The sequence below is a fragment of the Phoenix dactylifera genome, chromosome 18 (assembly GCF_051530095.1).
Source record: "Phoenix dactylifera cultivar Ajwa chromosome 18, Ajwa_hap1_PhDact_Kaust_v1.1, whole genome shotgun sequence".
In the NCBI taxonomy this organism is placed as follows: domain Eukaryota; kingdom Viridiplantae; phylum Streptophyta; class Magnoliopsida; order Arecales; family Arecaceae; genus Phoenix; species Phoenix dactylifera.
The window spans coordinates 2,416,816-2,430,174 of record NC_143207.1 but is presented as its reverse complement, the minus strand read 5'-3'; the positions used below and the strand labels follow the sequence as shown (position 1 = coordinate 2,430,174).

At 38.0% G+C, this 13,359-nt stretch overlaps 1 protein-coding gene across 1 annotated transcript; it reads right to left on the bottom strand.

Moving 5' to 3' along the window:
- Nucleotides 1-410: 410 nt before the first annotated feature.
- Nucleotides 411-1,310, bottom strand: LOC149750872 (uncharacterized). Its single transcript, XM_089928528.1, has one exon. It carries the CDS (start codon nucleotides 1,308-1,310, stop codon nucleotides 411-413), a length of 900 nt encoding a protein of 299 aa, XP_089784654.1.
- Between the last annotated feature and the right edge of the window lie 12,049 nt (nucleotides 1,311-13,359).

Below are 13,359 nucleotides of genomic sequence, written 5' to 3'. Positions count from 1 at the left end.
ATTACACGGGTGCATCGCTTTGAAAGAAGAACCCTGGTTCTTCAGGTATCCAGAATATCACTCTTTTACTGTAGCAGTCAATATGAGTGTGGTACTGAGACCTCCAAGCTATTCCCAAAATGATGTCAAAATCTTGCATGTCAAGTTATATAAGATTTGTCACTAACTCTCCTACCCCTATTTGAATTATGCAATTCTTGCACTAATGTCAACAATTACTGTTTTCTATAGGGGTGTAGGAACACACAGTGATTCTTCTAGTTCCTCAAGTATGCAGTGTAGTTATCTAGATAAACTAACTGAAATAAAAGAATGCATAATGCCAGAATCGAACAAAATAGAGGGATCAATCAAGCTGACTGGTAATATACCTGTTACCACCCGGTCATTGGCACTAGCATCTTGGTAGGTCAGTGTAAAACTCGAGCATTACTTCTTGGCCTCTGTTCACCAGGTACAGGAGGTCTGAGCTCATTCCTCCTCTTGTATGGGCAATCACGTGCCAGGTGTCCAGTCCGCCCACAACTATAACATGCCCTCGCTCTCCTCATATAGGGCCCACTATGGGATCTGCTAGAGTAAGTGCGGGCTTTGGGATCTGCTATGGTGATATTGATGATTCCACTATGGGATCTGCTAGAGTAATTGCGGACCCTGGGCTTCTCTTGAATTGGAGTGCCCCTGAAATCCCATGGCCTGCCACTCTGACTTCTGTCTGATCTGGATCTCATCAGGTCAGCCCTTTCTCTATCAGATCTTTTCAATTCAGCCTCTACTCTCAAGGCTCTGTCCAAAATATCCATATAGCTGGTAATTAACTGTGAAGATGTCCGGGATCTGATCTCATGTCTAAGCCCTTGTTCGAACCGGTTGGCTCTACTCATATCATCCTCCATGAACTGGGGGCAGAATCGACCCAGCTCATCGAACCTATTGACGTAATCCGAAACAGTCATATGCTCGGACTGAGTCAGCGATAAAAACTCATTCTGCTTCATTTGCCTAACTGAGTCCGAAAAGTACTTAGCATAAAATATTCTCTTAAAGTCTCCCCAGGCCGTTCCGTTGACCTCATATGCTGTCTCCATAGCAGTCCACCAAGAGTCAGCACTCCCCCTTAGCATAGAGATAGCTAATTTGACTTTTACCTCCTCGAGAAATTGGAGTAACTCATACATCTTCTCCAGTTCCCGGATCCAGGCCTCAGCTATCATGGGATCGGACCCACCATTAAACATCGGTGGATTCAGCCTACGGAACCTCTCGTAATAGGATTCTATCGGCTGTACAGGTTGGGCAGCTAACTGCATCTGCTACTGTTGCTCAAGCAGTTGTGCTATTAACTGGTACACTCCTGCTAAATCTGCCTGGGTTGCTATGGAGTGTGGAGTAGTTTGTGAAATTGATTGGCTATCAGGGTCCGGAGAAGGTGCCCTTATTTCTCTTTCATCCTCCATATTGCTTACGGCTACCTAGCAGTCAAGAATTTATGATGAGTTTACATAAATTATCTCTTAACATAGTAAAATAGCAAAAACCATCAAAGAGATCACATAGTCATATCATAATAAATCTGAGAATCTACAATATTCACCTTCTCTTATTAACACAAATCTTCATTATTGAAAAATCTAGTCTCCCATCACAGTCAATATTTTTGACCAATTTAAATTGATTCGATCCACTATACTTTCGCTACACAACTCTGATCAATATCCTCCGAATTTATTAATTGACTTTCTGTCAAAATATAAATCTTGATTGTAAATTGAATGATATACAATTTTGTCTCAAGTAGAGCCAAAAAGAACTCTTAAGTCTCATCCCCAAATATATTTTACAGAATTGTATATGACTCATAAAATAACATATAGAAAAACCCTATGCTCCATAGTATAATCCTATACTTAATCCTGACTCACCCTATTGCTCTGACAGGACTCTTCTTAACCTTTGCTCTGATACCACTTCTTTGTCACGACCCCCGCCCCATTTCCGGCGGGCCGCCGCGACGGTCCTAGGGTGCGGGTAGGCATAAGGCCACCAGCCACCGCGTAGAACCCTACTACCTATCAATCATCAATAGATCTTGAAAAAATTTGGCATGATACATGCACAAAATGATCACTTTTCCTATAGTGACCTGTCAGGATTATCTCAATACATACAACACACTACCTGTCAGAGCATTAATCACATAATCTGTCACATAATAAACCTGGACAATATATAGCAATACATTATCACAGGCACACAACTGATCTGCACACATATATATATACCTGCTTCCCAATCCATCCATGGTCAAACCCATATCCACAACAGGATCTATGACTGTAACTATGCACCATATACAATAGAAGGTTTATAATACACCAAAAGGTATAAACCTCTATCTACATTATACTATACTATACTATGGAGCGGCACAGTTAACAGGCAATCTCTAACCCTGCTCTTCTCTATACAATACCTGCCCTGCAATCAAAAACACCAAACTGGGGAGTGAGTGGAGTAGAGAGTACTATGCACATGAGACAGAATATAATCATGGCTCGAGATGAAATCTCAAGATCAATAACAAGATGAACATGAACTCAACATAAAGAATATGGAGTAAATCATCAATATCACCACAATCACAATCAACTCATCTGAAGCATATATGGAATAATCGAGTAAACATATATACTACTCATGAATATATTCAACAGATCATAATGCTGGAATATACAAATCAGGTGTCAATATGCTGAATCATCAACAAGACAGCTATTGGAAGGTGGGTTTTACGCCCCAGGCGAACCAGCAACAACTCCCTACTGTCACATGCATATGCAGGATAAGACACCATACCAATAATATAAATGCTAGATAGCTATCGGAAGGTGGGTTTTACGCCCCAGGCGAACCAGCAACAACTCCCCAGTATCACATGCATATGCAGAATAAGATACCATACTGATAATATAAATGCAAGCCAGTATCCAGAACAGAAATCCATCTCACATCTATATACTAAACGGCACCTCGCGGGAATTCTACATCCGCGGAAAGCCATACTGCACCTCGCGGGGTCTTACTATGCCCGGCGGCAAGCAGAATATAAGTCGTAGGACTGGCCAATCCTACGCCTAGGGCCGTGTCTCCCCTAGGAAGGGACTGGGCTCCGCCCACCCAGAAGGCTACTATGTGCACAAAGGCCGATGTTCAACCCCATCGACTATAGGTGTCCTACAGATACTGTCAAGCCATGCATGAATGCCATAATGCACCCTCCCAATACTCTACTAAAAGGAGCATAATTAAGACTACCACTCACTCGACTCCGACCCAATCATAAACTAACATCAGGTTTGGGAGTGAGGGGTCAAGGGTGTGCAATGCAACTCAATATACCACTGAAATGGGCTCTACAAATCTTTGAAATAGAGGAAATGAAATCAATTTATAAAAGAAGTCATTTCACAATTCAAATCCAATTTAATTACTCATAAAGGAGTATAATCAAGGCTACCACTTACAAGTCTTTGAAATAGAGGAAATGAAATCAATTTACAAAAGAAGTCATTTCACAATTCAGATCCAATTTAATTACTCATAAAGGAGTATAATCAAGGCTACCACTTACAAGTCTTTGAAATAGAGGAAATGAAATCAATTTACAAAAGAAATCATTTCACAATTCAGATCCAATTTAATTACTCATAAAGGAGTATAATCAAGGCCACCACTTACAAGTCTTTGAAATAGAGGAAATGAAATCAATTTACAAAAGAAATCATTTCACAATTCAGATCCAATTTGATTACTCATCAACCCCTCGTAATTCCTCTCAATGTTTCCTCAAATGCATGTACAGAATAATCAAGCATGGAGAATCAAGATTATAGAGGAATCTACTACAACATCAATCAATATGCTCAAGTGGAATCAATTCACACTTAGCGACATTCATGAAAATGAATTATGGAAGCTCATGGTGCAAAGTACATGACTCCCACTCACCTGCCAATCCGGCACGGCCTCGATACGCCTCTAGAATTTTACAGTAGGCAGCAGGGGACTTCTTCCTCTTGTTCTCTAGCTTCTTGCCCAACTGTGACATGCATTTACAATATATTTAGTTTTGTATCAAGGGCTATAATCTACGTGCCAATTATAATATAGGGAACTTTAATTGATTCAACTCCCCCGTTCCCTAAATCTTTTCTTTTCTTTCTCTTTTTCTTTTTCTATTAATTAACTCATCATTTATGTGTATTAGGGACTCCCTTGCACGAGTACAAGGTCTCTTTTAGCTTGATCTAGGCTTAATACCCTATTATAGCATGAAATCCCCTATTTTCCACCCGGATGAACAGTAACCCGGACCGACAGCCGGTAACTTCATCCCGGGTTTGATCCACTTTCCGGACTCTAAATTTGATGAAATTTTTACCTAACATTCTACACTCATAGGAGATTCCAAAAAGGTAACATGCATCACTATCGGAGGCCGTTTGACCCCCTAAATAATTTGCCAAAGTTAGGACTTTGACACGATTTTTCCGTAGTGCCGGAAAAATTTGTCGAAATCCGATTCTTCCCCTTTTAACATCCTTTACAACTATCATCTACCCTTTCTATAGCATAAATTCTTTAGAATACTAGGTAGGGATGGGTATTTACCTTTTTCTTCTTGTAAAACTTGGGTCCTTGCGTAGAAGGAAAGGAGATCTACACTTTTCCCTTCAGCTGGCAGCGCAACCGGAGCTTCCTTGCACCTCGAATCCCCTCCCTCTTTCTTCTTCTTCTTCTTCTTTTTCTTCTTCTTCTCTTTTTCCCTCTCTCTGTTTCCACGCCTGAGACCTCCTCTCCCTCTCTGTCTCAATTTCCTCTTCTCAGCCAACCCACCGCCAGACAACCCCCATTTAAGTCAAATCAAACAAAACCAAATCCCCATTTTGCCCTTGCCACTTCGATATTTTTGCAATTATGCCATTATCTTTTGATTCCTTTCCATTTTGCCCCTAACACTTCAACACATCTACTATTATGCCATTAACTTTTGATTCCTTCCAATTTTACCCCTTATATCAATTTTAAAGGACTATTCTATCCCTTTTTATATAAAAAAAAATTTTGGGGTTATTACATATATATACCTCAATGATCATCTATATGTTTTTCTCTCCTACATTCTTAAAGATTTCCATCAGAATATCAATAGAGTGAATGATCTTAAAACTAGAAATATTTCAGTTCACTCAAATGACTCTAAAAGAAAGAAAATGTAAATGCTTTTGAAAGAAATTGAGCTTCAATTGAATCATTTTCTGATTAATACTTTTATACATTTTCTCTAAGATTAGGAGAAAGCATAACTTGTTCTTAAAGGATTAGAAAGAGTGATTACTATAAATTCTGAATAATTTTAGATCACTCTACATTCTTGATATTACAGAATTTCAGTGTTATTCACGTTTATCACTAAAATCTGAAATTCAACAATTTAAAATGATTAAAGAAGAATGCATCTTTTGAGGGGGAGATTTAGATATTCAGTATCCTATCCCAAAGACACTTTATTTTGATGCATACCTTGATTTTTATGGATTGATTTTGATGAACCTCCTTATATTACAATACTTGCTTTAATTATAAGTTTATACCTTGAGATGAGTTCTATAAAGGTTGTCTTGTCTCAAACCTTGAGTCTTATGAAAATAAGCTGAAATATATTTTTGAGATTGACAATCTTATTGAACATTATCTTAGGATTCTAAACTCTTAAATGGAATGATCAATTGAGGGAGAGAAAGAAAATTTCAGAAGGAGAGGTCTTATTGGCCTTAATTGCATAAATCTATAGCTAAAGGAGAGAGAAAGAATACTAAATGAAAAGTAATCCTAATACTCTCCAATATGTATCATCTGAAACTTAAATCTGAAAATCTTTATGATACACCTTGAGGCGTGTTATTTGATTAGTATATCTTATGCATCACTCATGAACCAAATTACAAATCTTGAGAGCCTCTAATTTAATGAAACAGGGGGAGAACAATGTATTAAATTTTCTTGAGTATCTCTTAGAAAATCTATTTTGAAATTCACTAATGAGTCCTAATTGGCTTGCTCCTTAGAACTTCAATTTTGTGCCAATTTCCATTTTTATGTATCAAATTGTGCTTATTTTCTAAAGAAATAAAAGAAAGTCTTTAAATGAGCTCTAAGATGTATCAAAAATTGCATGTTTTGGTATTTGTGCCCCAATGCTCTTATTATCATAAAAGAACTTTGAAGTCATTAAGAATTAATGATCCAACATGATGATATGTTTTTCAAGTATATAAGTTTTGATCTTATACTCTGAAAATTAATTAAATTGCTCTCATATTGATAAAATACTTAATAGTTTGGGCAAAAGGTCTTAAATGAACAAGCTTTCATACTTAGTGAAGAGAGGTTAGATTTCCACTCATATTTTTTCTTGAATATCATTTGTGGTACTTCTTGAATTAACCTAAGGAAGATTCCACCTACACTTGATTAGAAAACTATCTGTGGTATCAAATTAAAAAACCACTTGAATTCACACTCGATGTGTTCTGCTCTGATCTTTGTACTTAATGTTTCACTATCTTTTTGATGTTGTCAAAAAGGGGGAGAAATATCTAAGTATATGCTATATACTCAGAATGCTTTATTACTTTGAAGTGAATACAAATCAGCTTAAAATTTAAATATGTTGATTGTGTTAAGCTGATTAAATCTAAAGCATTATCATGAAGTATGTTTTTTAAATATATATGTTTTCTACTTCATGCAACTTAGTTATGTATTACTTCTAGAAATCAATATCTTTTATATTGCATATACTCCAAGTTTTGTCATCATCAAAAAGGGGGAGATTGATGACCCAAAGATTGATTCATAGATTGATTTTGATGATCACAAAACCTTGAAGTATAGATACTAATGTTTATGTTGCAAGGAGAAAGATATTTATTTTGCAAGGAACATAGCAAGTTGGAAGAACACAAGAAGGCCTCCAAAGCTCTCAAGTTGAAAGAAAGCTACAATTTATTGGTCCAAAGTTTAAAGTTCAAAGGATTCAAATTGGAGGAGTAAAATCAAAGGAAAAATTCAAAAGAACAGTCTTCGAGTCGACTCCAGTGAAATTCGAGTCGACTCCGGAGAAGTATGAGTCGACTCCTAGGAGTCACAGGCAGAAAAGTCAGAGAGTAGTTTTCGGGTCTGAGATTCGAGTCGACTCCAGTGGCACGCGAGTCGACTCCAATGGTTGGCAAGTCGACTCCAAAGAAAGCATGAGTCGACTCTAAGCGGAACACAAAGAAAAAGTCAGAGAGCATTTTTATGGACTCTGAGATTCGAGTCGACTCCCGCAATACGCGAGTCGACTCCAAGACACCGCGACCCCAAGATAGACAGAAAACCAAGTTACTGCCTCTGAGATTCGAGTCGACTCCCAGACAGCTCGAGTCGACTCCAAGACAGCTTCACGTCAAAAGGCAGAAGACCAACTTTCGGAAACTGAGAGCCGAGCCGACTCCGAGGAAGTTCGAGTCGACTCCAAGACTGGACGAGCCAAAAGACAGAGGATCGGGAGTTCGGGCTCTGAGATTCGAGTCGACTCCCAGGACAGTCGAGTCGACTCGAGTGGATCAAATTCAAAATTGGATCCACGGACTTTAGTGGATGAGCCGACTCCGAAAATGCCAAGTCAGCTCCAGATGTTGGCGAGTCGACTCCGGGTTAAGTCGAGTCGACTCCCAGTCAAGGCATGCACTTTAATTCAAATTTGGAACAGTGGCCGAGTCGTCTCCAGTAAAGCACAAGCCGACTCCTGCAACAGGCGAGTCGACTCCTGATCGCGCGAGTCGACTCCGATCCCAACGGTAATATTGTCAGGAAGTGCAGACTGTGTCCAACGGCTCTATTTTTGTCTCTAACGGCTATATTCTTGTTTCCACGCCATCTAAAGCTATAAAAACAAGAAGAGAGCTAGGGGAGAACTCATGGAAGTGGGAGAGATCATCTAGGAAAGAGATCTCAAAGAGATTACAAAGGAAATCTCCCATAAGCACAAAAGGGCCATCCAAAACGAAATAGAGAGAAGAAGAGCATCCAAGTGAATCCGAAAGCTTCCTCTCCATCCGTGTGCTGCCTCAGTGATCCTCTACCTCGTGCCAAATTAGAAGAGGGTCAAGTAAAGAAGAAGCCGAGCTCCTCCATCTTCAAAACTCGTTTGAGGGCTTCTCTTTACTCTATTTGTTTATATTGTCATATTTGCTTGTTTAAGAAGCTTTGTTTTGTTTTATACTTTGTTTTAATATCTTGTAACTTGATTCAATCAAGGGATTGAATCGAGGGGTTAAGGTTTGTTGGTGAGCCAAAGGAAAAACCAACTGTATAAGGTTTGTTGGTGAGCCAAAGGGAAAACCAACTGTGTTAGGTTTGTTGGTGAGCCGAGGGTAAAACCAACGAGTAGGGTTCGATTGTGATCCCGGGAAAACAATCGGAGTGGTTCTAGTCGGTGAGCCTGGGAAAACCGACCGAGTTCGTTGTGCGCTCGTAAAACAACAAGTTGGGTTGTGAGCTTGTAAAACAACCGGCTGTAATCGGTAGGATTATAGTGAAATTCCCAAGAGGTCTTGGGGAGTGGATGTAGGTGCTGGGGTGCACCGAACCACTATATGTCCTTTATGTTTGTAATGCCTCTAGTTATTGTCTAACTAACACACTTACTTACTTAGATAAATTGCTTGCTTAATTCTTATCTGCACATCCTTTAGTTGCAAGCATATTTAATCAAGTCGAAGTCTATACATCAAACCCTTGCTAAGTTTAACTTTCACTGTGCATCTATACAACTTAGCATAGTTAATCAAAAAGTTTTAGAAGTAGCATAAAAGTTTTGAAAGACCCAATTCACCCCCCCTCTTGGGTTGTATCTACTGGGCAACATTAGTTCATAAGTATGAATTATTTAAGATGGATTCTAATGAAACAATCACTTGCATGTTCACTAGATTTACTGACATTGTCAATGGCCTAAAAAGCCTTGGCAAAAATTATACTAACAGTGAGCTTGTCAGAAAGATTCTTCGTTCTCTACCAAGGTCATGGGAAGCCAAGGTGACGGCAATCCAAGAAGCCAAGGATTTAAACAAGTTGCCACTAGAGGAGCTACTTGGATCCCTCATGACGCATGAGCTAACGATGAAACAACACAATGAAGAAGAGTCCTCTCACAAGAAAAAGGTAATAGCACTTAAATCTGTTTCTACTAACAAAGATTTGTCTTGCAGCAGTAGCAGTGAAGAGCAAGACAATGAGGGAGATGATGATGAGGCTCTCCTTGTAAGAAAATTCCGTAGATTCATCAACCGGAAGAAGTCCTCACATCAAAGGAGAGGCCCCTCAAGTTCCTATCACAAGGATAAAGGTAAGGAAAGGGAAAATGAGGGGATCGGATGTTATGAGTGTAAGAAGCCAGGGCACTTCAGAGCTGAGTGTCCTTTGCTGAAGAAGGGGAGCAAGTACAAGAAAAAGAAAGTCCTCGTCTCCACCCTATCGGACTCTGACACATCATCATCATCATCGGATGAGGAACAAGAAGAAAAGGCTAACCTATGTTTTATGGCTAACGACAATGAGGTAACATCCGGAACACATTTAGACTTTACTTTCGATGAATTATATGATGCCTTCAATGAATTAATGGACGAGTATAAGACAATAAACCTTAAAAACAAAGAATTGAAACTAACTAACCAAACTCACCTCCGTAAGTATGATACATTAGTTAAGGATAAAGATGTTATTATTAAAGAAAATTCAGAACTTAAGACAAGCAACCAAATCTTAATTCAAAAGACTAATACCTTAATTAAAGATAACGAAAGGCTGACCAAAGAAATATTAGAACTTAAAAATAATAAACAAATCTTAAAAGAGAGTCTCACAAAAGACCTAAATGGACTAAAAACAGAAAAACAAAAATTGACACTAGAACTTGAAAAGTACAAGTCTTTTGTAGAAAAATTTACATATAGCTCAGAAAAATTAGAAATGATACTTAATAGTCAACGAGCTGTGTTCAATAGAGCTGGTTTAGGGTATAAACCTAAAAATAAGCAAAAACTCCTTAGTAATTTCTTTGTTAAAGCAGGAGAAAGTAAATCTAAGAAAATAACATGTTTTTGCTGTGGAACATTAGGACATAAAGCAAATGTGTGTGATTATAGAAAAGAAAAAACTAAAAGAAAAATTAAAAGGGTTTGGGTTCCAAAAGAAACTAACATTACTAACCATGAAGGACCCAAGAAAACTTGGGTACCTAAAATTGTATGATTTGCTTGTGTAGGAGTGTCTTGCAGCCAAGGTCGACAAAAATTGTTGGTACTTGGATAGTGGCTGCTCAAGACACATGACGGGTGACAAAGACCAATTCTTCACCCTTGAGGCTAAGAAGGAAGGTGCTGTGACTTTTGGAGACAATAACCAAGGTCACATCATTGGTATAGGTAAAGTACAAATCACCCCTTCAACCTTTATTGATAATGTTCGATATGTTGATGGTCTTAAGCATAATCTACTTAACATTAGTCAATTGTGTGATAGAGGTTTTGATGTTCTGTTCAAACCATCCTTATGCATCATAACCAACTCAAATGACAATAGTTTAGTTTTTAAAGGAATAAGACGTGGGAATATGTATGTAGTAGACCTTGAGGATCTTGCCAAACATAATCCATGTTTAGTTGTTAATGAAACTAAGGATAATGATGCTAGTTGGTTATGGCACCGTAAGTTAGGTCATGCAAGTATGGACACAATATCAAAACTAGTTAAAAGAGATTTCGTGATAGGTTTGCCAAAACTAAAGTTTGAAAAGAATAAAATATGTGAAGCTTGCCAATATGGCAAACAATCAAGGAACTCCTTTAAATCCATAAATTGTGTCTCTACCTCTAGACCTCTAGAACTACTACACATGGATCTATTCGGACCAACTAGAACCACAAGTCTAGGAGAAAATAAATATGGTCTAGTTATTGTATATGACTTTTCTAGATATACTTGGGTCATGTTCTTAGCTTATAAAGATCAAGCATTTTCAGTTTTTAAGAAATTTCATAAGGAAGTAACAAATGCTAGAGATACTTCAGTCATAGCTATTAGAAGTGACCATGGAACCGAATTTGAAAATCATTTATTTGATAAGTTTTGTAGTAAAAAGGGAATAACTCATAATTTTTCTGCACCTAGGACACCACAACAAAATGGAGTTGTAGAAAGAAAAAATAGAACCCTAGAGGAAATGGCTAGAACCATGCTATGTGAAAGTAACCTCCCTAAGTACTTTTGGGGAGAAGCCATTAATACCTCATGTCATATATTAAATAGAGTTTTATTGAGACCCATTATAAAGAAAACACCTTATGAACTTTGGAAAAACAGAAAACCAAAAGTAAACTATTTTCATGTCTTTGGATGTAGGTGTTTTGTTCATAATAATGGAAAAGACAATCTAGGTAAATTTGACTCTAAATCTGATGAAGGTATATTTTTGGGGTATTCTACAACTAGTAAAGCCTATAGAGTTTTCAATAAAAGAACCCTAGTTATAGAAGAATCTATACATGTTGTTTTTGATGATTCTAGTGATATCTCTTCTAGCAAGAGAGTTGATCTTGATGATGATGCTGAAATTCTTGAAGAAAAAATTGATGAGATGACATTACAAGATGATGAACAAAAATTAATTGGAAATGCATCATCAAGCCAAGAGGCTATTGTGGATCATGGGCTGACTAAGGCTTGGAGGTATGCTCATGGGCATCCTAAGGAATTAATTTTAGATGATCCATCTCAACCTGTTAGGACTAGAGCATCTCTTAGGAACTTAAATAACCATCTAGCTTTTGTCTCACATTTTGAACCCAAACACATAGAAGAAGCTGAAAAAGATGTAAATTGGATAAATGCAATGCAAGAAGAACTAAACCAATTTACTAAAAACAAGGTATGGAACCTAGTTGAACGACCCTCAGAATATTCAATTATAGGTGCCAAATGGATATATAAAAATAAACTTGATGAAAATGGAATTGTAATTAGGAATAAGGCTAGACTAGTAGCAAAGGGGTATAATCAAGAAGAAGGTATAGATTTTGATGAAACCTTTGCTCCTGTAGCTAGACTTGAGGCAATTGTTAGATGTATGCCCTAGAAGCCAATCTGGCTGACACATTATTAATTCCAGGGACATAATTTTGTACTTGACTATTTATTATAGAATAAATAAAAGGCATCTTTTCATTCATATTATTTATGTGTCTATGAATCGTCCAAAAAATTAATAAGATGATGATGCATATTCTCAAGAGTTGAGAATTTGAGCCATATATCATTGGTGATTAATTTCTAAATGCTCCTGATCAATGGATCATCACGAGGACGGTGAACGATCCGATCAGTGCACAGATCACTTTTCTTCTGGATGGACGAGACTTGAGTCCACAGTGTAGGGACACTGAAGTGATAGTGCAGGTGCTTGTTAGAGAACAAGGGTACTAAGCGTGACCAAGACAAGAAGTCACTTGGATGTCTATCCACTCGTCAGTGACTTGCTTGATGTTGCAGTAGTATGACTGGTCCTTTGACCTGCGGTGCTTCAGCTACTCACAGTGAGGTTATTGTAGTTTGAGTACACGTATACATGGTCTCTAGTCATATGGGTCCTTGTAGTGTAGATTGGCTGCAGTAAGTTCACTGTAGGAGTAGGGTATGCACTTACATGGAATCTATCGACCTTGATAGAAGAGGAGTGATCCTATATGATTTGTTAGACTGAGTTCTAAGACCTTGGCCAGGACAGTAATATAAAGTGGAGAAAGAGTTTTCCACTATCGAACTCGAGTCGAATAAATCTTGACATATGACAGACGAAGGGGTTTGACGAGTTATCAATGACTCCGTCCTGTATGGATCCATGATAGTAGGACTGTATCACACGATAACTGCACCTAGAGGTTCATCATTCTATTCTACTGGGTAGCCACTACATGCTGCTAGGTGTCACTGGTGGATGGTGCGACTCACAGGGATTATCTCGATGATCGATAAACCCTAATGAGTAGAGTTGGAATCGTTCCAATCCATTGAAAGGAGTTTTCAATGATATTGTGATAGAGATCATAATATATCTCACTACCAGTCAGAGTAGAACCTATGGGGTCACACACACTAGAAGTAATGACCGATCCGATGGTTGAATCGTGATTAGGAATCACAAGTAATCAATTTGATTGATAATAAGTTGAAGAAGGAACAAAGGGAATTGAT

What these genes read in the sequence shown, in the direction of transcription:
- LOC149750872 (XM_089928528.1), bottom strand. Translation starts at nt 1,310, where the DNA reads ATGCAGTTAGCTGCCCAACCTGTACAGCCGATAGAATCCTATTACGAG.